The sequence below is a fragment of the Epinephelus lanceolatus genome, chromosome 17 (genome assembly GCF_041903045.1).
Source record: "Epinephelus lanceolatus isolate andai-2023 chromosome 17, ASM4190304v1, whole genome shotgun sequence".
NCBI lineage: Eukaryota > Metazoa > Chordata > Actinopteri > Perciformes > Serranidae > Epinephelus > Epinephelus lanceolatus.
The window spans coordinates 1,841,773-1,869,623 of record NC_135750.1 but is presented as its reverse complement, the minus strand read 5'-3'; the positions used below and the strand labels follow the sequence as shown (position 1 = coordinate 1,869,623).

General features: G+C 43.1%; 2 protein-coding genes across 6 annotated transcripts in view; one reads left to right on the top strand and one right to left on the bottom strand.

Moving 5' to 3' along the window:
- LOC117250297 (NLR family CARD domain-containing protein 3-like) lies at positions 1 to 26,075 on the top strand. Of its 4 annotated transcripts, XM_078160791.1 has the most exons (12): positions 4,281 to 5,816; positions 10,782 to 10,913; positions 14,689 to 14,802; positions 15,482 to 15,595; positions 15,836 to 15,914; positions 16,058 to 16,286; positions 16,448 to 18,263; positions 18,363 to 18,536; positions 18,933 to 19,106; positions 19,471 to 19,644; positions 20,826 to 20,872; positions 20,995 to 26,075. In XM_078160791.1, exons 1-12 carry the CDS (start codon positions 5,056 to 5,058, stop codon positions 21,528 to 21,530), a joined length of 4,350 nt encoding a protein of 1,449 aa, XP_078016917.1. In that variant the 5' UTR covers positions 4,281 to 5,055; the 3' UTR covers positions 21,531 to 26,075. The 4 variants fall into 4 exon arrangements, 3 of the variants coding, with proteins under 3 accessions (XP_078016919.1, XP_078016917.1, XP_078016918.1); XR_013487874.1 differs by lacking the exon at positions 18,363 to 18,536 and adding an exon at positions 1 to 228 and having other exon boundaries at positions 400 to 5,816; positions 19,471 to 20,872; positions 20,995 to 21,096; XM_078160792.1 differs by lacking the exon at positions 18,363 to 18,536.
- The window catches only part of wipf1b (WAS/WASL interacting protein family, member 1b), a 47,150-nt gene continuing 44,377 nt past the window's right edge, over positions 25,079 to 27,851 (bottom strand). For both annotated transcript variants that reach the window (XM_033613009.2, XM_078160801.1), the window contains one exon: positions 25,079 to 27,851. In XM_033613009.2, coding sequence (XP_033468900.1) covers positions 27,799 to 27,851 — 53 coding nt within the window. In that variant the 3' untranslated portion in view covers positions 25,079 to 27,798.

Below are 27,851 nucleotides of genomic sequence, written 5' to 3'. Positions count from 1 at the left end.
TGTGGGTTAAACTTTAACATGTATCATATAAAGTCATATAAAGACGCAGCAGCTGAACTTTGAACTGAGCGCTGCAGGTTGGTTCATTACAGTGTTTGAGTGTGACAGCAGCCTGCAGACACAGAGGACTGAATCCTGATGGAGGACAACAGAAAACTCTTTGTGTCCACAGACCTGGTCCAGACAGCAGAGAGCTGCAGAGTGATGAAGTCCATGAGAAGAAACTGAGTAAGTGGACCTTTGATTGATTCCAGGCTCTAATGTGTCTCTGTTGGTTCATGTGTTCACCTCCTGTCTTTGATCCAGACTCCACAGCACAAAGTTTATCTGACAAACACTTAAAAGTCTAATGATGAATCTGTCTGTCTGTGTGTCTGTCTGTCTGTCTGTCTTCATCAGGAGGCTGCAGGTTATCACCAACATGAAAAGGTATCACACTCAACACTTGACATCACATTTGATCCTGTTTCACCTTCAACATGTTCATCAACTCTCTGTTTCCTGTTTCTCTGCTCTCTCACCTCAACACTGACTCATAATAAACCCGAATGTACTCAAAGAGCCACAATGTGTCAATATAACTTCATTTAAATATCATACAGAAGTCATTTCCACACGTTGTATCAAACACATACAGTTGATACTGGACTTCAGTTTGGACTCTGATACTTGAATTATGTAATGAAGGCTCATATTTCATGTTTATTGAGGCCTCTGTTGGTCAAAGTGCTCTCATAGATCAGAGGATCATTTCTACTCTGTTAATTAATAACTGAATCAACTCAATAACAATGTTTTATTATGATGAAATAACCAGTCTATGAAGGAAGGACCACTGTAGTTATTTTACATGATCTGAGCTTTGAACTCTGATCATCTGGATTTGTGTGTTATCTGCAGTCACAGAGACAAAAGTTTTCAAAGTGAATCCAACAGAAACAAATGAGAGCATCTGTGAGTGTGAGGACGATCAGCCGACGGTTTCATGTCAGAATAATATGAGCCGTGTTCACACTTTATTCTTTGTATGTATGTATTTGTGTTGTGTGTATATATAGTGAACGTTACATGATGTGTCTCTGTTAAAGTGTCTGAAGCAGCAGACTGAACACATGTTGCACAAACTGTTGATACAAAAACTGTTGGAGACAAACTCTGAGATTAATCACAACTGTTTGTCATATGTCATGCTGTATCCATGGCAACGACTGTAGTCCTCATGTTAACCCTGTGGACTCAGCAGTGTCACAGTGTTAACAGTGAGAATTTAAACACATGACAGAGTGAGTGAAGTGTGGGAGGGCTCAGTGTGCAGGTCCACAGGGTGGAGGTTTGGATTGTGAGCTCCCCCTGGTGGTCAGTGAGGTTTACAGCTGCTCTCAGTGTTCCTGTCAGTCTGCTGTCTCCTGTAGGATTCTACTAGAGTCCACAGGATGGGACTGCTGCAGAGGTCTGGGGAGCAGCTCCAGAGTTTTGGGACTAGTGTCAGAGGTTTGTGAGGAAGCTTCAGAGCTCTGGGAACAAGTTGTAAAGGTTTGGGGACTCATGGTAGATGTTTGTAGCTCAGCTGCAGAGGTCTGGTGACAGACCTCAGTTTGATGAAGAGTCAGTAGTGTCAGAGAGTTGCCTGTTTTTTTGGACATTTGTACATGAATCTGTTATTTGAGAATATAAACAGCTATAAGCAGCTTCGTTGACAATGAAAAAACATTTGTTGTAGCACAAAGACATGTATACATATACAGTGCTGCTTGAAAGTTTGTGAACCCCTTGAGTAGTTTAGATTTTTCTGTTATTTTCTTATTCTATCATGAAATGTCAGGGTTTAGTTCATCAATTCCATTTTCTTGTTTTGAGCGAACTGTGTGAGTAGCCAACAGACTACATGAAACATGGAATCAGAGTATGTGCAAAAGTAATTGAACCACAGCTGCATTGGTAAAGTCAAGAAGGTCAGGTGAAACACATGTGGGTGCTCAAGTAATCAATTTAGCAGACCAATCAAATGAGACATCCTTAGGAAAGGTTTTGAGCAACCCTAATTAAAAGAGAGAGGAAACCAACCAAACCACTGTCGTGCCAAGGCGTAAAGCACACAGATCAACAATGCCTCAGTCATGGAGTTAAAGCTGGGATAGAAATGGATTATGCAAAAGGTCAACAACCCAAAGCATTCCATGAACACTACCAGGGAATGGCTTAAGAGCAAGAAGATTTGCACTCTGGATTGGCACGCTCAAAGTCTGGAGCTCAGTCCCATAGAAATGCTGTGGAAAGATCTGAAGTGGGCGTTGTATGCCAGATGTCCTTCCAACCTCTTTCAACTAGCTGAGTTTTGCAAGGAGGAGTGAGCAAAAATCCCCAAAAGCAAATGTGAGACACTGGTTCGTGGTTACAGAAGATGTTTGGTTGAAGTAATTGCTGCATAAGGAGGTGCCACAAGCTACTAACTAGAAGGGTTCACATACTTTTGCACATGGCAGATTTTCTGTTTTTTGAGGGATAAATTACTTTTGTTGAATACATAATAAAAACATATCTCTTTTTTCTGTGTGTCCCTTATTTGGAGGATTTGCTTTACAAATTGGGAATTGGATGTTCATTTCATAGGGTCGTTTTAATTTGTTTTTAGAGACAATGACCATGTTTGAAGGGTTCACAAACTTTCTTTTTTTTTTTTTTTCTTCTACTTGTCTGCATTGGTCTTCATAGCTTAGCGCCACTAAAGGGTGTAAGCTTCTTGTGAAGATTGATGCACTGTTAATCTTGCAGTCAAGTATTTTATACCCATAATGCGTGGTTGTGACCGTCACCCACCCTCCCTGGAGACTAGCCTAACAGCCTTTATTGGAAAAACTTCCTAATATGAGTCAGAGAGGGCCGTGATACACCAAAGTGTGTCAAGGGGAAAGTAAGGAAACAAGCAAGGGGGAGGGGGCAGGTGCTTAAGTCCTGAGTTATATAGTGACAGTGCATGCGGAGAAGAAGGAGGAAAAACAAACAAACAAATAAACAAACAAACAAAGAAAAAAAACCGGGAGAAACAGGCAGTGTAGCTGATGTATTGTGGTCTTGAGGTGGTTGTGCTCCATGCAGATTATCAAAAATAAACATATACATGTCTACTATACTGTACTGAAAAACAAAAACAAAAGAGAAGTCTATACTGAGCACCAAAAATGTGAGAGTCTTGGTGGAGGGGGAAAGCCCGATTGCAGAGAAGAGTTGCCAGCGCGGTGTGGTAGGTTTGAGAAGCAAGTGGGCCCCTTTGGAGTGATCCCATCGGTTCTTTGCAATGCGTCACGGAGCTGAAGTATCGAACATGCATGCGTGTATTTGAACCCTCCCAATATGTTTATGAAAACCATCACCAGGGTCCAGGGCCAGCCCTGCGGAGGAAGGGGGGCGGTATGGCACCCCAAGACCGCAGGAGCGCCCAGACCCCAAGACCAGGGAGCCGCAGAGGCCGCAGGACACCACGCAGGCCCAAGGACCCGGGGCGGCAATGGCCGGCACCCCCAGAGAGCCAGAGACACACCCCAGACAGGCGGGGCAGGAGGGCCAGCCCACCCACCGCCCGACGCGGACCGCCACCCGACCCACCCGCCACAGGGCCACGGGACCCCCCAGACACCGGGAACCCAGCCACACCACCATGATGTAAATGGGCTCCCTGGCTCCAACCCTCAGCCCAGGAGGGCCGGACCCCACGAGCCACGCCATGCGTATCTACAGTGTGTGTAAACCCACCACCCCCCCCTTACTATAATTCTCCGATCCCTGATGGAGAAACATTAACCCTACACCGTGAATGTGAATGTGAGTGCCCATAAGTGTGATGTGGTGCATTAAAATTGAGGGACATAGGAGACAGGTGGGGGCAAGACTTTCCTCTTTGATAAAGCTTATAGTTAGGGCTGGCTCAGGCTTGCCCTGTACCAGCCCCTAGTTAGGCTGACTTAGGCCTAGTCTGCCGGAGGACCCCCTATAATACACCGGGCTCCCTCTCTCTCCCTCTCTCTCTCTCTCTCTCTCTCTCTCTCTCTCTCTCTCTCACTCTCATCCTATTACTGCATCTTGCTAACTCGGCCATTCTGGATGTCACTAACTCGGCTTCTTCTCCGGAGCCTTTGTGCTCCACTGTCTCTCAGATTAACTCATACCGCAGCTGTGCCTGGACAGTGTGACGTGTGTGGTTGTGCTGCTGCCGTGGTCCTGCCAGATGCCTCCTGCTGCTGCTGCCATCATTAGTCATTAGTCATACTTCTACTGTTATTATACACATATGACTATTGTCACACAAGTATACTGTCAGATATTAATACATACTTTCAACATATTGTACCACAGTAGCCAGAACTATAACTATAATATTATTACTTTCATTAATGTTGTTGTAAGCTACTGTCATTACCTGCATCTCTCTCTCTCTCTCTCTCTCTCTCTCTCTCTCTCTCTCTCTGTCTCATTGTGTCATACGGATTACTGTTAATTTATTATGCTGATCTGTTCTGTTACTACATCTATTGCACGTCTGTCCGTCGTGGAAGAGGGATCCCTCCTCAGTTGCTCTTCCTGAGGTTTCTACTGGTTTTTTTGGGGAGTTTTTCCTGATCAGCTGTGAGGGTCATAAGGACAGAGGGATGTCGTATGCTGTAAAGCCCTGTGAGGCAAATTGTGATTTGTGATATTGGGCTTTATAAATAAAATTGAATTGAATTGAAGGCTGATGGCTACAGCACACTGCTGTCCTGCAGCCCGTGCAGCCATAAGGCACCTGGAACCTGTTCCCATCTGTCCCACAAGATGTAGGTGTATGTGGTGCTTTAAAATTGGAGAACAGATAAGGATGGGCCGGGGGGCAGCATGAAGGGCTACCGGACACCACTGTCCCATAGCCTGCCCCATCATGAAGCCCCCCAATCCATCAGTGGTCTGCACCTCGAAGAGTGAGTGTATGTGGTGCATTAAAACTGTGGAATGTGTGGTGAGTGAACTAAATGTGGTTTAGGAGGCCAGGCCAGTGTAGGCCCGGCCCGAGGGCTGGAGGGATGGATGGGAGAGGCTAGAAGGTGGCGCCAACCAGACCCCGGCGCCGCGAGGCCCCCAGTGCCCATGGACAGCGGGCCAGGCGGGCCCCAAGGAAACCCAATGGGCCCCCACCCAACCGCAGCGTCAGGCCCCCGCAATGGTCCCGACCTGGGCCACACCGCCCGCAGCAAATCGACCCCCAGCAGAAGGACGAGGCGCGCCACCAGGGTGCACGGACGACGGGCCCCACCAAGCCCCCCCGAACCCCGACGCACAGGAGCACAGGCCAACCCGCAACCCCGCCAGTACCCCCCCAGACCGCCACAGACCCAAAGCCGGACCCCCAGGACTGACCCGCCCCCTACCGCCGGCCGCACACCAATGGGCAGGCCCACACTGCGCAGCACCAGAACACCCCCAGCGGGCAACACCCAGCCCCCACACCAGGCCCCCCAACCCGGGGGAGGACCCCGGGCCCGCCCGAGGCCGGGAGAGAGGAGCAGGGAGGGACGGGGAGAGGGGGGAGGGAGGAGGGAGGGGGAAGGGCAGGAGCGGAGCGAAGGGGGGGGGGGGAGGAGCCCACCCACCCCGCACCACCAGGGGCGGAAACAGCCCCCCAGGGGGGACCGGCCACGCCGCCCCAGGTCCGGGGAGCACGAGGAGACCCCGCCCACCCCAGGCACACAGGGCGAGCAGTCCAGACGCACCCGCCCCCCAGGGGAAACCGCCCGGCCCCGCGATACCCCACAGAGCCAGGGAGCAGGCCCGGATTCAAGGGGAAGAAGGTGCACCTAACACATGCTTAAGACCTTGAGTTCTGATGAACCGCTGTGGTGTATTGTGGTGAGAGAGATAGAGGGATTAGGGGTTACATCATTAACAGAAACACGTTACATATTACACAACAGTCTTTCTTGAGTTGTAATATTTATATGTACAGGTGGCATATGCTCACAGGCTGAGTGGCACTATACAGACACGTTTAGTGAGTGGATAAATGGTGACCATTTTTCTGTAAAGTATGTTAATTGGTTTCTGTGGCCAGCAGATATTTTCTCCAGCGAAATATGTTCTACAAGGAGATTCAGCCAATGGTTGATGTTGAGGGTCTGTTTATCTTTCCAGTTGACTAGGATTGTTTTCTTGGCGATGGCGAGAGCTACAAGAAGAGAGTTGCAGTGGCTGTTTGGGAGGTCAACTGTCATCAGGTCACCAATTAAGCACAGGTTGGGAGATAATGGGATCCTGCAGTCCAAAAAGGAGGAGAGTTTTTGAGTGACTGTTGACCAGAAGTGCTGGACGGGTAAACATAACCAGAGTGTCTGAAAGTAGGTGTCTGCAGTGTTCTGAGTACACTGAGTGCATGTGTCAGATTGACTAAAGCCCATTCTATTCATCTTTTGTTGGGTGATGTGTGTTCTGTGGAGTACTTTAAATTGGATAAGTTGTATATTAGTGTGTCTTGTCATCTTAAATGTATTTTTGCATATCTGAGTCCAGAAGTCAGGGTCTGGTGATACACCCAGCTCTTTTTCCCATTTTCATTCATTCATTCATCTTCTAACCGCTTCATCCTCTTGAGGGTCGCGGGGGGGCTGGACTGTGGGAGGAAGCCGGAGTGCCCGGAGAGAACCCATGCTGACACAGGGAGAACATGCAAACTCCACACAGAAGGGCTCGATCGAACCGGCAACCCTCTTGCTGTGAGGCGAGAGTGCTAACCACCACACCACCGTGCCGCCCCTTTTTCCCATTTTAAAATTGGTAAATGTATAGAACTGGTCTTTGACAGTAATTTATAAATCTTAGAAAGGTTCTTCTTATTACTCGGAGAAAGCTTTGTAATATGTTTGGCAAATTCTGGTGGCTGCAAAGTGTCCTGAGGCGCTGGAATTCTCCTCTTGATTGTTTTTATCAATTGTAAATATTGTAGAAAATTGCCATTTCTTATTTCAAAAGTTTGAAATAAGTTTGTGTATGTCATAAGTATATTGTCTTGGAAAAGGTGATGGAGATGAGTGACTCCCTTCATCTCCCATGTGCTAAAATGGAGAGGTCTTTTGTTAATTTCAAAATCCGGGTTGTGCCAAATTGGAGAGAGCAAGCAAGGTTCTATCGGAGAGTTTGTGATTTCTAGTGTTTTCCACCAGGCTGATAAGGTGGAAGCAATCATTGGGTTCTTAAAACAGTTATGACGTCTGAGTGTAGTGGTGATAAACGGGAGGTCAGAGAGTTTTATATTGTTGCAGTCCGCCTGTTCTAGTTCGAGCCAGGAGTTGTAGTCTTCGTTAGGATATAACCATTTCAATAGGTACTGTAGCTGGTTAGCTAAATAGTAATGTTTAAAGTTAGGAGCGTCCAATCCCCCTTCCAATTTGTTTTTCTGAAGGGTGCTTAGGCTAATTTTTGCTGTTTTGTTCTTTGAGTAGAATTTTATAATTGCAGAATCTAATGAGAGGAACCATTTCGATGTGGGTGTGAATGGAATCATGAAAAAAAAATCAGTTAATTTGGGGTAGAATTTTCATTTTAACTGTGGCTATTCGTCCCAGGAGGGAGATGGGAAGATTATTCCAGCGCTTCAGGTCACCACAGATCTTATCTAGCAGCGGGCTAAAGTTCAGGTGGACCAGGTCTGATAGTTTGGGTGAAATATTTATGCCAAAATATCTTATGTTGCCCACAGGGAGAGAAAATTTTTGGTCTGCAGGATTCCAAGAGTTCTCTGTTATTGGCATTATTGTTGATTTGGACCAGTTGATGGAGTAGTCCGAAAGTTTAGAAAAATTTGTTATGAGATTAAATACTTCATGTAAAGACGATTTCGGTTCTTGTAGATAAAGTAAAATGTCGTCGGTATATAGATTAATTTTATGCTCTGAATTGGCAGAATGGATACCTATGATCTTGCTGTTCTGACGGACTGCCATAGCCAATGGTTCGATGAATATTGCAAACAGTAGAGGTGAGAGTGGGCACCCTTGTCTGGTTCCTCTCTGCAAAATGAAGCTTTTAGATGTGATCCCGTTGGTGGTGACTGTGGCCTTAGGGGAATTGTATAAGGCTGATACCCACTGGATAAATGACTCTCCAAAGCCAAATCCACTCAGGGTGGCAAATAGGAAGGACCAGTTGACCTTGTCGAAGGCTTTTTCTGCATCAAGTGACAAAATAATTGCTTTTGTATTAACGCGTTGTACTTTACTTATCAGATTAAGAACTCTTCTGACATTATTACTTGAGTGTCTGCCATTAATGAAGCCCGTTTGATCATTATGAATTATTGATGCGATTATTTTCTTCAGTCTAGAAGCAAGTGCCTTTGAGATAATTTTGATATCACTGTTGATTAGTGATAGAGGATGGTAGCTAGAAGGAAGTGTGGGGTCTTTGTCTGGCTTTAGTAATAATTTGATTGCTGCTGTATTCATGTGAGGTCTTATACCTCCGTTCTTTTTGATCTCTGTCACTGTCCTGATGAAAAGTGGTGCTAATATTGTCCAGAAATGTTTTATAAATTCGGCAGGAAAGCCGTCTAGACCTGGAGCCTTATCTGTTGGCATTTTGTCTAATGCGCTCTGCAGGTCATTAATAGTCAGGGGGGTGTCTAACATATTTCTGTGTTCCGTGGATAACTGAGGTAAATTTAGGTTGTCGAGAAAAGCCTGAATATCTTCTGGGTTTGGATTGTTTACTGTTGAATATAAGTTATGGTAGAAAGAATAGAAAATCTGATTGATCTAATGAGGAGATTGTGTGTAATTTCCGGACGGCCCCTGGATTGTTGGTATTTTTCTTTATTGCGTTGGAGCTGATTAGCCAAAAATTTTCCTGATTTGTTACTGTGTTCGAAGTTATTATATCTTAGTTGCTGTATGATAAATTCAGTTTTCTTAGATAGAATATTGTCCAGTTGCGATTTTGTACACTGTAATTGGGTCCATACTTGATCACTTGGATTGTTTGCATATTCCTGTGTTAGTTGTTTAATTTGTTCCTCAATGTTTTTTTCTGCTTGCAATTCCTTTTTCTTCTTGTAGGAGGAGTATGATATAATTTTTCCTCTGATTACTGCCTTCCCAGTTTCCCATATTAAAGATGGAGATAAAGTTGGAGAGTCATTGTCTTCAAGAAAGTTTGCCCACTCCCGTCTCACCATTTTGTCAAAGTCTGGGTCTTTAAGTAAAGAGATATTAAAGCGCCATGTTGGGGGCCGTTTATGGATGGTTTCTATTTGCAGATTGAGTGATATTGGTGCATGGTCGCTGATAATGATCGGGTGTATTTTTGTGGTAATTTTTTGTGAGATGGAGTTATTTAAGAGAAAAAAGTCAATTCTTGAAAATGAGCGATGCACAGGAGAGAAGAAAGTATATTCCCTCTTCGATGGGTATTTGAGTCTCCAGCCATCGCTAAGCCCAAAATCATCCATATATTCCTGTATTACCTTAGCCGATTGTGATTGCTTTGTGTGTACTGAGTTACTAGATCGATCTAATGAAGCATTTAGGACTGTGTTAAAGTCTCCTCCAATTATAGTTGTCGAGCTGTCTGATAGGTTAGATAGTAGAGAGAAGATTGTGTGAAAGAAGGCTGGATCATCATTATTAGGGGCATACAGATTAACGATTGTATATAATTTGTTAAAGATTGTTGCCTGAATAATGATGTAGCGGCCTTCTGGGTCTGTTACCGTGCTGTTTAAAATGAATGGTAGTCTCTTGTGGACCATGATAGAGACACCTCTTTGTCTGTTGTTATAGCAGGATGAAAAAATTTGATTAAAATTTGGATCTTTAAGAGATTTTTCTTCTGACTTTAGCAAGTGGGTTTCTTGTAGGAGAAAAATATCTGTTTTCAATTTTGTGACAAAGTCCATCACTTTAATTTTTTTCGCCTGTGAGCGGATGCCATGTACATTCCAGGAAACCAAGTTTAGGTGTGACATTGACAAAGTGGGGGTTTTATCATACTGTGTGTGAGTATGGAGAATGATCTGTGTGTGTTTCTATGTGAGTTTCTATCTGCGTGGATTTTGCATGAGTATATGTAATTGTTAAGTATATGTATTACAGTCAACCGATGTGTCATGGTGAAGCATCGCAGGGTTATGGAGCAGAGCATTAGAATATATACAAGCATGTTCAACAACCAGAAGCGCCTGTGCCTTGAGGTATTCACAAACCTGAAAAACAAAGGGGTTACATGGAGTGTATTTGTGTGTGATGTGAGGGAGGGGGAGTGAGTGAGAGGGATAGGGTGAGGGAGAGGGGGGGGGGGACATGAAGGAGGGAAAAAAATAGAGAAGTAAAGGGAGAATGCTGGGTGGAGTATGTGAAGTGTACATTCACACCCTGTGAGATTTTTTTTTTCTCCTTTTTTTCCTTTTCAATAAGTCAGTGTTGTGTTCATTATATATACATAAACTTTCAAGCAGCACTGTATATCTCTATGTTGCTTCCTTGGTGCAGTGTGCACCTCACTGATTAAACATCATCAGTTCAAATCCCAGCTGTGACAGAAAATATAGTGTTGAGTTCCCCTTATGTGACACATAACTCCATCTTGTTAAACCATAATCTTCAGCTGTCAGCACTCACACACATTTTCTTCAGTAAATTCAGTTCTAGTTAAACGTTGCTGTGTTGATCCTTTTCCTGTTGATAGCTGATAGTTTCTCCAGCAGCTGCTGAGGCTGAAGACTAAAAACTGAATTTCCCTCCCTGCTGGTCTTCCTCTCTGTGTGCTAGGATCCATCAGAGACCAGACTCACCTGGACCTGAACCTGGACCTAACCCTGACCCCAGCTGTGTGTCCCCCAAGTCTGACCCGTCACATGAACATGGCATCGATGTTAAAGGACGAAAAGTCTCTGCTGCACAGTAAGCTGACGTTAAATGTTAAATGAACCTGACAGCTTCCCAGTTTAACTGGTCTTGTCTCCATCATCTCCATCATCTCCATCATCCCCAAGCCTTCCGTAGTCCAGAAGTCAACCAGGAAGCGAGTACAGCCTCAACACAGTCTCTTCCACGGTCCATATCCCACTCAGTCAATCTCCACTCAAAATACAAAATCCATCATGTAACTTTAGCCTCCCTCCATTGTCCCGACAACTGTGGCCTAATGCTAAAAGAATTCTCTCATGTCAGTCGTCATGCTCACTGCTCCGTCAACACGAGCTCTCTTCTGGAGGCCATCATCACCCCCAAAGAATAAAATAATAAAAACTCTGAAATGTTAACACACCTGTTCTTTTTCTCAATCTGTAGAGTTTAAGACTGTTGCATCACCACCACCCACTGCATTGCAACAGTTTCACAGTGCAAACTATTTACAGTGTCCAAACAAACAGATCCCATTCAAGACATCGTATGTTTTGTAATCCAGACCCAATTATAATCTGCAAACCCTTCCCTCAGTGTAGTATCTAGATCTTCTCCGGATACGTCCACAACATTCAAATGTTAATCCCCAGTATCCATCATCTTAATCCTTTCCAACTTTGTCTGTATTTTAACAGCACAATTTATCACCATGACAATAAATGCCCCAAAAACCCATTGTTGTCACTGCAGATATTCTGATCAGCTCTATTTCTTTTCTGTTCCATTCCTCTCATACTGCCTCCATTTTGTTGTGTCTTTCCATTCTGTTAGCAGCATCACTGTATGACAACTAGTGACGGCCAAATGAAGCCTCATGAAGCATTTTCTTTATTTTCTGAGCCCACTAGACGGTTCTCTTGGTTTAAAGAGAGAGGCTCAAAGAATAGCAATTCAGTGTGCTTTCAACCTTTTGATGAACAAAAAGTGCCATCTAGTGGGCTCAGAAAATAAAGAAAATGCTTCACGAGGCCTCATTTGGCCGTCACTAAGACAACCCCTTTTCTGCCCTGTTCTTATTTACACTCTCTTCATTAATTTTTTTTGGACACCGTGCTGACCGCACATGACAACTTCCCTTGCACAGCACCCTACTAAAGGGACAGTTCATCTATATTCTCCAGCTCAAGACAGCAGAAAGAGCAGCAGCAAAGCAAAGATGGCAGTCATCAGCCATAACAAAACTTTCACCCCAGAGGGAGGTGTTCATGTCCCGTAAGATTTTAAGAGAGTAGAGTTGGGGGATATGGCTGAAAAGTATATCAAGATATAGCTGGTTCATATTGAACGATAACGATAATTATCGCTAATTTTTTTATAACCTATTTAAAATAAGGACCAGGAGAAAATAAATAAATTTGAACACATTTGTTTTAAACTCAGTAGCTTTCTTCTGAATTCAATCACAGTAATCAGTCAGGGCACACGGAACTCTACCAAACCAACTAGCCAACCAAAAACGTGTAAAGAATAAATGAATGAATGAAAATTAAAGTAAAGTGCTAGTATGCTGAACAAGATCTGAATGATGAGTACATATGTCAGTCCTTCCAAAAAAATGATGAGTTTTTTTGTGATTGTTGCGGGCAAAAATCTTTGATTATGCGGCATGTTTTCTTAAAAAGTGCGATGGAATATTTGGGATATTTATGCAATTTTATGCAATGAAATTGTGGGAACTTGTAAAAATTTGCAGAAACTTGTAAAAATTGCAGTTTGATGAAAAAGAGAAAAAAAAGTGATTCCACCAACACCTTATTCTCACTAGGTTACTACCCTAATGTAAAGAGTCATTTCTAATTACTTCCCATGATAAGCAAGCATACTACGTCACAGAAAGTGCAGGGAATATTTAAGTTCTCATCTTGTTTTATTTCAGACCTTAATAAACACATGGCTCAAACTTACAAAACATTGCTGAGTCAAACAAGTTCTGTAGCTTAACAAAAAGAATAAGCTATAACTTCTGTAAAAATGAATAAATAAAATATAAATTATGTCATGAATGCTATGGAGAGAGATCTGTTTTTGCGCACCCATTGGTTAAGCACTTTTTGAAAGGAGTCAGACAACAGAGACCAGTCACGCGCTCTTTGCCCCCGCAGTGGGATTTACCCCTGGTGTTACGCGCTCTGGGAGAACCTCCCTTCGAGCCTCTGTCACAAATATCTCTCAAACTACTGTCATTAAAGACAGCACTTCTCTTAGCCCTGACTTCGTAAGAGAGTGAGTGATTTATGTGCGCTTTCAGTCTCCCCGTCTTGTTTCGTTATCAGAGATGACGGGAGCGCAGCTACTCTGAGGCCGAATCCCACATTCATGCCTAAAATCATAAGCAGCTCTTTTAGATCGAGAGTTATTTCACTGGAAGGTTTCTTCCCTCCTCCCCACAGGAGGAGAAGAAACATCACACCGACTCTGCCCAGTGCGACCTCTGTCTCATTACGTGACGCACACAGCGAGCCTCAGACAGACACAACAGCTGTTTGTACATTACAGAGAGCATTCACAAGGAAAACCGCTCCAATTAATATTTCAACTTCCTGCTAAGATATATGTGACTTTTTTGCAACGAAAATGCAGGGATTATGAAATCATGCAAGCCCCGCATATTTCGCACATTTTGCGCGGAAATCGGCGATTTATGCGGTGAAAGTGCAGCATCTTTGAAAAAATGCGGCCCCGCATAAATATGTGGACTTTGGCTGATTATGCGTTAAATTATGCGATTGCATGATTGCGTTTTTCTGAAGGGACTGATATTTCACACAGAATCTGAATCTGCACACTGCCTTTGAATCGTCCCCTCTTGAAGTCGAATCTTTTAATCCTCTCTTTCTAAAAATCTTTATAGTTAAAGAATCTCCATTAATCGCGCAATTTAAATGTGAAAACTCTCACTGACTGACCGTCACCTGTGTGTATGTGTAGAAGGAGAGGGGCGGGGCTGTGGAAACATCCTGCAGTCCGACATACTATCATGCGTTTAAATAACTTATTAGACGGATATACAGAGAAAGGTCACGTTTAGAGAGCAAGCCCAAATAAGCAACTCCACTTTAGAAGCAAACCCAAAAAACCACAACCCGCGACTACCAATATTTGTAAGCGACTTTACAAAAACACAAACCCCAAAGTCGCGGCTAATAAGCGTACCTGTGTTCACACACGAGGATGGCACAACCAAACCAGACGTTGTTAGCTGTTTGCGTGACACCGTTGCTAGGTTACCAGGGAGCAAGTGAGTGTGTTCATGCAACCAACCTTGCACAGCCCGACTCCGAGGGTAACATGCTTGTCTTTCCTTGTTTTTTTACCCCGACAGAATACAGTTACATTATCGAACGTTACGTCGAACTTTTTTTCTATCGACTGCGCGTAAGTGTTTATCGCAAGACGATATGTTATCGTTTTATCACCCACCACTATAAGGAGGAGGGTAGGGTTTGATGGCTTGTTGGTATGAAGGACCAGCTGCAGAGGTCTGAAGACAAGCTGCAGTTCAACAAGACAAAGATTTAGCACTATCAGAAACTGACCCTGCACTCAGATGTGCTGCGTCCAAAACCCAAAACAGGCCACAGTTTCAATTGGAGTGGCGGCTCAACAGTGTGAAGTCTTAGCACATCTGACTGACAACACACTGGTTAAACATTCACATACACTGAATACAAACAAGCATTGAGATAAAATAACTTTTATTATCCAATAAAACCAGTGAAATCAGAGACAGAAATCTTGTATGTTCAGTAAATGTCAGTGTTTCTATCAGTTTCCAGCAGCAGAGAGAAAAGTCCCCTGTACCCAGCTGTGTGTCCATGAAGAGTGATCGGTCTATGGGTCGTTGGATTGAATTCAAAGATGGACGTCCTTCTTCTGACCCACTGTAAGTACTTAAAACTGTCAACTGAAACAGATGGGCTATCAGTTACACAGATACAGAACTGGTAGTTCATGATTTACAGTATTGTTTACATCTGGTTTTCATGACAATAAAATATGGTAGAACACAACTTCTTTAACGAACTGGTGTGTGTGTGTAATTCATAACTTAAAGCAGTCTCCTGGTGCAAACACAATGTGAGCTAATTCTTTCACAGAGTCAACCAGGGGAGGCCAAAGTTTCAGATCGCTGCAGATTTTTGGGGACTGGCAGACAACTGGGGACTAGCTGAAGTCCTCTGGGCAGTAGTTTTACATTTTTTAAGGACTACATGCAGCGGTGCGGCAAGTAGTTTCAAAAAATTATGGATCAGATGCAGATGCTTGAGGACTCACTAAACTGGTCTGGAAACAAATTACAATGGTTGCTAGCTGCAGAGTTTTAGGGACTACCTGTAAGGGTATGGGGAGAAGTTTCATAAGGCTATGGATCAGATGCAGAGGTCTGGGGGGGTAAAACTTCCAAAATTCCAAGTATCACATCAGATTGTAGTGATCAGTGCCTTTAAGCACACACGCCGCTGCCTCACACACATCCACCAGTCAGGTCAAGGAATATCTATGCTGTGTTTTATGCTGAATAGAAATCTTGTATGTTCAGTAAATGTCAGTGTTTCTATCAGTTTCCAGCAGCAGAGAGAAAAGTCCCCTGTACCCAGCTGTGTGTCCATGAAGAGTGATCGGTCTATGGGTCGTTGGATTACCTTCAAAGATGGACGTCCTTCTTCTGACCTGCTGTAAGTGAATGAAACTGTTGAATGAAACAGATGAACTAACTGTTGTGATCCTCAGTCATGAGACACAGAATCAGGTGTCCATCATTTACAGTGTTGTTTCCATCTGGTTTTCATTCTGATCAATCATGACAAAACACGTCTTTAACTAACTGGTCTGTGTGTGTTTTTGTAAATGATATAAGTTCTACAGTCTCCTGGTGCAAACATCATGTGAGCTCACTGTTGATGATTCCTCCACAGAGTGGACCAGGAGAGCTCAGAGGTTCCCAGTGGTCAGTCTGCCCAGCAGCATCAAACACACCTGGACTCCATATTTGTGGTCTGTACATGTACAACAACTACTTTGACATCTATTCTGTTCACAATCATCTCCATGCTGCACGTTTTACACCAGTGGATTGTCAGTGTGTCCAACATGGATCTGATGTTTGAGTGTGTCATTCATATAATATTCTGTTCCAGCTGCTGGAGGAGAACATCCTCACTTTTGTGAAGAACGAGCTGAAGAAGATCCAGAAGGTTCTGAGTCCAGATTACCCAGAATGCTTAGAGAGTCAGAGGGAGGATGAGGAGGGGTTGAATGGTGAGGATGAAGAGCAGAGGAGGAGCAGCAGAGAGGCATTTCTGAAGATCACACTGAACTTCCTGAGGAGAATGAAGCAGGAGGAGCTGGCTGACTGTCTGCAGAGCAGTAAGAGGATTTCTATAAAGATTTAACATGATGGATAAATGGGACGTTTACTAATGTCTCAAGAGACGGACCAAAATATATTCATGTACTCATTCTTTGAGGAAATGACATGTTGAAATATTTTCTTTGTCTTACTGATCTTCTTTGTTGTGTTCATTCAGGACATCTATCTGCAGTCTGTCAGTGTAAACTGAAATCTAACCTGCAGAAGAAGTTCCAGTGTGTGTTTGAGGGGATCGCTAAAGCAGGAAACCCAACCCTTCTGAATCAGATCTACACAGAGCTCTACATCACAGAGGGAGGGACTGCAGAGGTCAATGATGAACATGAGGTCAGACAGATTGAAACAGCATCCAGGAAACCAGACAGACCAGAAACAACCATCAGACAAGAAGACATCTTTAAAGCCTCACCTGGAAGAGATGAACCAATCAGAACAGTGATGACAAAGGGAGTGGCTGGCATTGGGAAAACAGTCTTAACACAGAAGTTCACTCTGGACTGGGCTGAAGACAAAGCCAACCAGGACATACAGTTCACATTTCCATTCACTTTCAGAGAGCTAAATGTGCTGAAAGAGAAAAAGTACAGCTTGGTGGAACTTGTTCATCACTTCTTTACTGAAACCAAAGAAGCAGGAATCTGCAGGTTTGAAGAGTTCCAGGTTGTGTTCATCTTTGACGGTCTGGATGAGTGTCGACTTCCTCTGGACTTCCACAACAATGAGATCCTGACTGATGTTACAGAGTCCACCTCAGTGGATGTGCTGCTGACAAACCTCATCAGGGGGAAACTGCTTCCCTCTGCTCGCCTCTGGATAACCACACGACCTGCAGCAGCCAATCAGATCCCTCCTGACTGTGTTGACATGGTGACAGAGGTCAGAGGGTTCACTGACCCACAGAAGGAGGAGTACTTCAGGAAGAGATTCAGAAAGAAGAGGCAGGCCAGCAGAATCATCTCCCACATCAAGACATCACCAAGCCTCCACATCATGTGCCACATCCCAGTCTTCTGCTGGATCACTGCTACAGTTCTGGAGGATGTGATGAAGACCAGAGAGGAAGGAGAGCTGCCCAAGACCTTGACTGAGATGTACATCCACTTCCTGGTGGTTCAGACCAAAGTGAAGAACATCAAGTATGATGGAGGAGCTGAGACAGATCATCACTGGAGTCCAGAGAGCAGGAAGATGATTGAGTCTCTGGGAAAACTGGCTTTTGATCAGCTGCAGAAAGGCAACCTGATCTTCTATGAATCAGACCTGACAGAGTGTGGCATCGATATCAGAGCAGCCTCAGTGTACTCAGGAGTGTTCACACAGATCTTTAAAGAGGAGAGAGGACTGTACCAGGACAAGATGTTCTGCTTCGTCCATCTGAGTGTTCAGGAGTTTCTGGCTGCTCTTCATGTCCATCTGACCTTCATCAACTCTGGAGTCAATCTGATGGAAGAACAACAAACAACATCCCAAAGGTCTAAAGTCAAAAAAAAAAGAGTCAGAGACAAACCGAATCTGAAGTATCTCCACCAGAGTGCTGTGGACAAGGCCTTACAGAGTCCAAATGGACACCTGGACTTGTTCCTCCGCTTCCTCCTGGGTCTCTCACTGCAGACCAATCAGAGACACCTAAGAGGTCTGCTGAGACAGACAGGAAGTAGCTCACAGACCAATCAGGAAACAGTCCAGTACATCAAGAAGAAGATCAACCAGGATCTGTCTGCAGAGAGAAGCATCAATCTGTTCCACTGTCTGAATGAACTGAATGATCGTTCTCTAGTGGAGGAGATCCAACAGTCCCTGAGTTCAGGAAGTCTCTCCACAGATAAACTGTCTCCTGCTCAGTGGTCAGCTCTGGTCTTCATCTTACTGTCATCAGAAGAAGATCTGGACGTGTTTGACCTGAAGAAATACTCTGCTTCAGAGGAGGCTCTTCTGAGGCTGCTGCCAGTGGTCAAAGCCTCCAACAAAGCTCTGTAAGTACAGAGACAGTTGGATTCATATATCATAACTTAAATGCTCTGTTGTCTTTTCAACTTATTGCTTGTTTTTTTCCGCTGTTGTTGTCTCTCCAGACTGAGTGTCTGTGACCTCTCAGAGAGAAGCTGTGAAGCTCTGTCCTCAGTTCTCAGCTCCCAGTCCTCCAGTCTGAGACACCTGGACCTGAGTAACAACCACCTGAAGGATTCAGGAGTGAAGCTTCTGTCTGATGGACTGAAGAGTTCACACTGTACACTGGAAACTCTCAGGTCAGATCAAGCTGCAGACCATCTGAAATGATTTCATATATTTCTCTAAACTCCATACAGTTTAAACATTCTCTCTCATGTCAGCATTTCTGAATCTGACAAATGTTCAATCAGGATTTGAAACTTCACAGTTCAGAAACTCTTTTCTGGTTCAGTTCCACCTACTGAACAACATACAGATATGAACTCTGGCTGATATAGAAAAGACCATTATGCTTTCAGATCATGTCATTTGGATTGACTCCTTATTTATGCAGGTCTGTTAGTTTCCTGTTAGCTGAAGTACTAACTGAGATCTTTGTTCCTTTAGATTTGACTTTAGTCCAGACTCGTTGATCAAAGAGGATTACATTTGAATACAGATATTTTCCTTCTTGTTGATTGTTGTCTCTTCAGACTGAGTGGTTGTAACCTCTCAGAGAGAAGCTGTGAAGCTCTGTCCTCAGTTCTCAGCTCCCAGTCCTCCAGTCTGAGACACCTGGACCTGAGTAACAACCACCTGAAGGATTCAGCAGTGAAGCTTCTGTCTGATGGACTGAAGAGTTCACACTGTACACTGGAAACTCTCAGGTCAGGATTCATCAACATGTTCAACTGATGGCCACTTAAATCCTGATTTACATTAGTTGATAAACTCATAACCATCACAGGATTGTCTCTGCTGATATGATTTCAAACCAGTTGTCTTTTGTGTTTCAGTCTCTTTCCATCAACATGTTTTATCTTGTTTTTTTCTCTGTTGTTGGAACTTGAAATATCAGAGAGGAATCAGTAATGTTGTCAGATAGTTGGTGGACATTAGTGGGTGTTTGGTTGGGACTAGAAAAAAGTCAGTAATAATGTTGATGTAACCCCACAGTAGGCGACAGTATGGCAGTACTGTGGTACCCACCCTCACATTATGTGACATGTGTGTTGTTTTGTGTGTTTGCAGTGTGTCAGGCTGCCTGATCACAGAGGAAGGCTGTGCTTCTCTGGCCTCAGCTCTGAGCTCCAACCCCTCCCATCTGAGAGAGCTGGACCTGAGCTACAATCATCCAGGAGACTCAGGGGTGAAGCTGCTGTCGGCTGGACTGAAGGATCCACACTGGAGACTGGACACTCTCAGGTATGAAGAGGCCTGCTGCAGCCACACACACTCAGTCTGATAGAGGAGGTAGAGCTGGAAACTTTGTCTCTGTCACACTGTCAGCCTGGCTCATATGACCCTGACACACCAAGCTGACCTCAAACAACCACAGCTGATAAACACTGACTCATCAAACTGTTTGTGTCTCACATCAGACCATCAATACAGACACAAGTAGTCAGGGAACAGTAGCCAGGATGGGCCAAAACAGGGAGGGAAGGTGATGAAATGTTTCTGGAGCCTTGTCTTGTTTCAACATTGGATAATAGGACAGTGGTGTATCCTGACACGTTGGAGGTTCATGGTGGGTTGACGTGTGTCAATGTGGTCATGCTGCAGGTTTGTGGGCTCATATGAAACAATAGTGGGGGATGTTTTGGTCTTCATCATCTGCCACCAGTGGGTGTCATCATAATGGGAATGTTTCCTGATTTAAAAGGAGTTCAGCTTCACCTGGATTTGGTTTGTTTTGCACTGACAGAGAGTTCCCTGGCTGATAAGAGTCGACTTGTAGTGGGACTCACCACAGAAACTAAAGGTGACAGTCAGCCACAGACGCTCAATGAAGAACTAACAGCTGATTGTGGACGTGGTGTGTCAGAGACCAAAGAGCTTTATTTAGAACTGGACCAACATTATGGGGAAACAGGCAGTGCACTGTGGCTGCAGATGGACTTTGACTGTCATATTTGATATTCAGATTACAGATGATAAAAACCAGTGCTGACTGTTGCTAGGAGACAGGATGTGAACAGCAACCCTAACCCATCCAACCATCCACCCCGACCTCCTCCATCAGAGGTTGTGTCTCCTTTACTTGTGACAGACAACAGTCATTATGACACAAACAAAGGAGGTCACTCATCAGGAGTAAAACAGGTGGTTTCAAAGCTCCAATAATCAATACTTGTATATTGACAATGGATCAGCTGACTGTAATGGTCAAGTGTTGTGTGGTGGTGATGAACCCACAGTAAACTGTTGAAACACCACCTGCTCAGGTACACTGAACTAAAACAATATCAGCTGATTAATAATAAGTGATGAACATGTCAGTCCATGTGGAGACAATAACAAAGCTGTGTGTATGAGAGTGATGTAATGTCCATGTTTCCATGGTGAAAGAGGAAGTGCTGCTCTGACCCCCCTCCTCCTTTCAGGGTGGAGCCTGCTGGAGTCCGATGGTTGACACCAGGTCTGAGGAAGTGTAAGTGTGTTTTTCATTTCATCTTCAAACTGTGACATCACTCATTCAAATCTCTGATGTCATCATCAGAGTGATGACAGATGAATAACTGCAGCTGTATTGTGTCTTCTTCTCTCCATCAGATTCCTGTGAACTCACAATCGACACAAACACAGTACACAGAGAGATCAAACTGTCTGACAACAACAGGAAGGTGACACATGTGGAGAAGGATCAGTCATATCCTGATCATCCAGACAGATTTGACTACTGGACTCAGCTGCTGTGTAGAACTGGTCTGACTGGTCGCTGTTACTGGGAGGTGGAGTGGAGAGGATGGGTTCATATATCAGTGAGTTACAGAGGAATCAGGAGGAGAGGAGGCAGAGAGGACTGTTTGTTTGGAGGGAATGATCAGTCCTGGAGTCTGAGCTGCTCTGTTGGTGGTTACTCTGTGTGGCACAATAAAAGAGGAACATCCTCCTCCTCCTCCTCCTCCTCCTCCTCTGGTAGAGTAGCAGTGTATGTGGACTGTCCTGCTGGCACTCTGTCCTTCTTCACAGTCTCCTCTGACACACTGATCCACCTCCACACCTTCAACACCACATTCACTGAACCTCTTTATCCTGGGTTTAGGCTCTGGTCACCTGGTTCCTCAGTGTCTCTGTGTTCTCTGTAGGAGGGAGAGTCTCCTCCTGTTAGAGAAACTTTGTCACTGCTGAACAGATAGTTCAGTCTGTACAGGACTTGTTGAGAACAAAATGATGTAACAACAGTCAGTGGGAACCAAAATCATCAACCCACTGAGGGCTGGATTCAAAATCACACAGAAAATCCAAATAAAAAACTGAAATCACATCTGATCCAACTCATCCACTTTGGACACATGAGGCCGGGCATTGTCCTGCACCAGGAGGAACCCAGGGCCCACAGAGGAGAAGGAGACAACAGAACACTGAATGATCACTGAATGTGACATGTTCTGCTGTACCTCAAAGAGAATATTATTTTCATCATTATTTTCATTTATACAATATAAACTGACATAAGGAAATAAGAAAAAAAAAAAGTAAATGACAAAAATTGATTTTGTACTTGAAAATGACTCTTTCAACTAGTGTTGTTTTTGGCGGCCTGTTTTAATTTTAGTTTTAGTCTAGTCTTTGTGTCAAACTGTCATTTTAGTTTTTATTAGTTTTTGTCACGTTCATACTCTTTTTTGTCCAGTCGAGTTTCAGTCAACTAAAAGTCTGAGCATTTTAGTCTTATTTTAGTCAGAATAATCCATGACATTTTCGTCTTGTCATGCAGTAATGCAGTTCTATTATACCCAGTCAATATAGTATAAGTACCTAGTATAGTACAGTACAGTATAGTATTAGAGCTAAATATATATTTATTTATACAACAGTTCCGACCGAGTAATTTGATTGGACGAGAGGCATTCCGTGAGTGCTGATATAGATTTATTTCATCACCTTTTGTTAACATTTCCTTACTCAGCATTGTTGTTTAAGCTGTTGTTGAACTGTTGTATAAAAGCAATATCACATGAGAGCGAGTGATGTTGTACTGTATATCGTCACGGCTGTAATCCGTCTGCGCAGTGCGACGCACAGCCTAGGAAACAGAAATACTGCAAAATAATAATAATAACACGACTAAACATTATAACGTTATTTCGTCTCGTCTTGTTTTGGTCAGCGAAAATGAAGAGACATTTTAGCAGAGGTTTTATTTTGTAAAACACATTTAGTCTCGTTTTTATTCGTCAACAACATTGCATTATATATTTAATCATAGTTATCGTCACATGACCACCATTTACGTTGCGTCTCGTCTTGTTTTCGTCATGTGATAAAGGTTAGCTGACGACAATATTTAGTCATACTTTTCGGTGACGAAAGCAACACTACTTTCAACAAATTGCATTTTTCTCAGCTTTTTGTCCCAAATGTTTTTTCTCTTTAATGAAAATGCACTAATTCAAGTGTTGATAAAAAAGAAATGCAATAAGATAGAACAATATGTTTTTCAGTTTTACAAACAGAAGGTCTCTTCTTCAGTTTGATGTATATACTGTTGACATATTCATAGAACAAATTATTCTGTGGGTCTTGAAAGATGAGTGAATATGATCAAAAATGCTGCGGTGGCTGGAAACTTAAAAATAATACTCTGGTGGGGAAAGTGTTCAGATGAAGACACAGCGATGCACAGGACGCCCATCCACAACAAGGAACTTTGACTACATTTGTGAACCTGTGCTTCTGTACACAGAAAATGAAAGCAGAGAATTTAAGGGATATATTTCCAACAAGTAAAACTCATTTTACAATAAGTTAATAATACTTGCGTTTTTTTGGGATGTTGTGTGTGATATTTTGAAATACAATGGCAACAAGCCCCAGAGTCTTATTTTGCTACTTTCCCCTTTGTGTCAGGACACTTCCTGCCAAATGTCATACTTGTATGACTATTTATGTCGTCGCAGTGCCCTAATATTTGCATTTACATCATTTCACCAGAAGCATGTCCCAAATAGGGGTTTTAGGACCCCTGAGACCAAACGGCCCCGAGCTGGAGGTGCTGGTTATCAACTTATGATGGCCCAGGGTATATACAGGCTAACAGGAAGTAATGATGAAACAAAGGTGGCAGAAAACATCATGAGGGCTGGACCTGGCTCCTGGCCTAATACATATTTAGAAGTCAACAAACTATCGTACTCAATTCAACCTGAACAACAAAGGTTGAAACATTTAGAAAGGTTGCCAAAATCAAACAGACACACCAACATAATATTTCAATGCAACAGGCAGCAATTCAGGCTGTGAGACAGCACCAATGAATATTCAACTGTCAAGTCAATCAAACTCCCCTTGTTAACCCTGTTATATTGGTAAAGCGCCCTCTAGTGGCCGAATCCACCATGACTTGGCACACACCTGTAGCGCAGCCACCTTCAAAAACACACTCTAAATGAACCCAGAATCAATGAAACAATGAATCTCCCGAAAGGAGCAAACCACCAACAGGGAAACTAAAAACATGCAGACACTCATATCACTTATTCCTACAATTATACAAAGGAGATTTGGGGAGAAATTGCTTTTACAATCAGCATTAAAAACGGCAACACAGCACACATTGTACATAAATAGCAAAATGCAGTGAAAGGCACATTTCACTTCAACCAAACTGTGACAGAGGAATAATCATTCTGCACTTACTTTATCATGGACGCACATGAAGACAAATAAAGTCCACACATTGATGAGACAGAGTGCAGTTAGGAGTCCAGAAATACCTGTGTGTCTTCCTACTAGAAAAAGTCCCACAATGCTCTGTGGCTATGACGTCATATTTCTGGGCCTTTTTTACACCTTCAGTCCCTTTTTGCATTTTATATCTTCCTCCTCTCTTTTGTCTGCAAACAGGAACCACCGTTCAAACATGCACAGCTCTGCCTTTATTTGCTTTAAACATAACATACTGTGAGTTGTTCTGACACACTGTAGTGTGACTTTTTAACAGGTGTTTCAACATGGTTTATTATGAACTTGTTGTAACATTATTTTGAGTCTTTCTGACACACTATACTGTGACTCTGTGACTTGTGTGGACGTCACATTTTAGCACTTATTTAATGTGTCATTGAGCACTTTTCATTCTGCACAGTGAAGGATTGCTCCCCCCTGATCTTCATCAAATTATTTCCAAATTATATGAATTGAGTGGGAGGATCCACCTGCACAAAGGGTCCTAACTTTTAAATTTTCACTATAATTTTGAGCATAAGTTATGACACCTAAACAAAATTTCTTTTTGTTGCCCATGTTAAACTGGTTTCTTTTATGTTGTATGTCCATCTAATATTATGAATATTTTATTATTCTATTATTTTATTATAATTATTTTATTCGACACACTATACAGTGACTTTTTAACATTTTTTGACATGCTGTGCTTTTCCTGACCTTCAATAGTTCTAGTCTCTCTGACATAGTATTCTAAATCTTTTTTGGACATGCAAAACTAACTTTTCAATAGTATTTTTTATTTTTTTTTAAACATATATTTAATTTTTGCCTAAAAACCTTGAGAACAAAAAGTCACAATATCTTTGAGATGATATTTACATAGAGGCAGAAAAATGGAGAAATGATCATTTGATTGTTGACAGCGGTTATCCAACTGTCCTGCACATCACGACACACTGATCAGTCAATGTATTGTCCAGCTTTATTGCACAAACATGTAAATGATGCATATTATTTATCCAATAATACATAATAAACCCCTTCAAACGGATGCTGACACACTTCACCGTCCTCATCTGTGATCTGATGATCCTCCTTTGTGCACGAGTGTCTGTGCAGTCCAATAAAAGCACATTCCAGCCCAGGCAGAGCACATGAAGCATCTTAAAGCATTTTATTTATTGATGTAAATATGTTTACTTCCATATGATTGTCTGTAAGAGAATGTTTCTTTGACCAGCACATGATAATGAGACATCACACGTACAAGAGACCGTTCCAAGCAGTGCTGGGTGAAGCAAAACAAACAAACCATAATACTGCACAGTTGTGAAACATAACTTAAAATAAAACAGTCCTTCAAAACCACTTGATTAAATCATACAGACACATACACAGGTCCTTCATCGCAGCTTTAACAAAACAGCAAAATAAGAATCAGTTGTATTGTAAACCAATGCCAAAACCAACACCGTACAATGTCCATCTCCATCATGAACATTAACTGAATGCTCACGTCACATTTTACAATCAAATGAAACGTACCGTTGAGTGGTTCCAACAGAAACACACAGATGTGCATCAACTGTGAAGGCACATGTGGCTTTGGCAAATTAAACACCCGCGTTTCCCCTGATGGTTTCTGCAGCCGTGGCAAGACGTTGTGGCCAGTTTGGTTCCATGTCTGTCTACGTACTGATGTTAAGACACTTTGTTGTACTCAGCTTTCTAGATGTCGTGGCGAGGGGTGCAGCGGTATGCTGGTTTCACGGTATGGCATGATATGAAAATTGGCGGTTATCATACATTTGCTTATCTACAGTGTTAAAAAATAATTTGCTTTACTTTAAGGCGTTTGCTCAACAAAAATCCTCCATGTTTGTTCCTTTAAAGGAGCAGTGTGTACAGTGTGGTTGAAACGGGTAAAGACACTGAATAAAGAAGTTTCATGTTAACACTGATGTGTGTCCTCTATGCTGTTTGGCATGTCGCAAACAGGCTGCTCACCCAGCACCTGCTATGTGTGCTCATGTTTCTCTGATAACTTACTTCGGATCCAGATGTTCAGGAGGTTTTTACCGAAAGCCGAATCATCAGCAGAGGTCTCTTCCTCTTCAAAACAATCAGACCAGGTGATTTAGACCCGTCAAAACACTGAATAAAGTAATTTCATGTTACAAATCAGTGTTTCTCTGATGCTGTTTGGCACGCTGGAGCTGGCTGTTAGCTTTACATCTGACAATGTGTGCTCAGCTTTTTTCTCTGATAACTTCAGATCCAAATGTGCATGAAGTTTTTACCGGGAGCCGAATTATCCACAGAGGTGTCTTCCTCTCCAAAACAGACCAGCTGATTTACCCCAGTAAAAACACTGAATACAGCAGTTTCATGTTTTAAAATCAGTGTATTTCCAATGCTGCTCGTTGCGCAGGTCTTGCTGACGTGTAAATGCAACAACATGAGGTCCCTTTCTAGAGTCAGTGTTTGGTTTGTCTGTTCTGGGCTACTGTAGAAACATGGTGGTGCAACATGGTGATCTGTGTAGACGAGGACCTGCTCCCTGTGTAGATATAAACGTCTCATTCTGAGGGAACGAAAACACAATGATTCTTATTTTCAGCTGATTAAACACTAAAGAAAACACACTCATTATATTATATTCCATTTCTGCAAACATATCCCCCTGAATCCTCCACACTGGAGCCGTCAGGATCACTGTAACCGATCATAAAAACTGTGTAACACCATTTACTGTCGTACCGTGAAGCCATGATATTTTCTGAGACGGTTATCGTACCGTTAAAGATCTCATACCGCTGCAGCCCTCGTTGTGGCAGTCGAGCTGCTGTATTGCTTCTGTTTACACACAGACATCAGCAGAGGTGATCAGATCCAGGTGAACAAACACACACACACTTAATTTAAGGCACAAAAGGCGAATTCCCTTAACTCTTTAAGCAGCCTGAGGAAACAATCCTGAATAGAAGAAGGCACGAGGGAAACACTAAAGAAACTAGTCGACACGCTTGAGGAAGCTGATTGGTTGCGTTAGAAGCCCTGAACTGTGACCCGATGATGACAATGACGCTGACTGAGCTTCATCTAAAGCTGGGAGCAGGCTGGGAGAGGAACACGTGCCGAATGCTGGTTTATTTGTCAAGTTTGTATTGTTTTATAAAAGTGTAGCTGGTTGGTAAAATATATATCTAGCAAGCAATCTATGGGATCTTTTACCCGCCGTAAGCAAAGGATGAAAAGGTTAGTTAATGGAATAAAGTGGATCAAGTTTTTTAAAATACTGTCTCACAGCAACCAGGTCAACAAAGCCCATCCAGAAACTATTTTCCAGCCACAGCATCGGTTATTAAACACATTTTTCCAAGTGCCTAAAGAGGTACAAGTTTTTTTTCTTCTTTTTATCCGAACACAGTGTACCAGAGTTTAAACAGGCTTTGGTCTTTGAGCGCTGCCACTCTGCTGCTACAGAGGCACATGACGTAAACTCCACACTGGGAGTCTGGACTTTTACTTGGTCGACCAGACTTCAGGTCCGTTGTACACGTTGCAGTCCACAGATGAAACCACATGCCGCAGGTAAAAGCACAATGAGCGCAGAGAAGAGAGGAAAGAGAGAGACAGGAAGGAAAAGTAGTTCCAGGGGTTGCGTTTGCTGTCACCTCTTCTTCACCTGGGTATGGGAGGAAGAGGAGGAGCTCCTCTCTCCTTTTTGCCAGAGC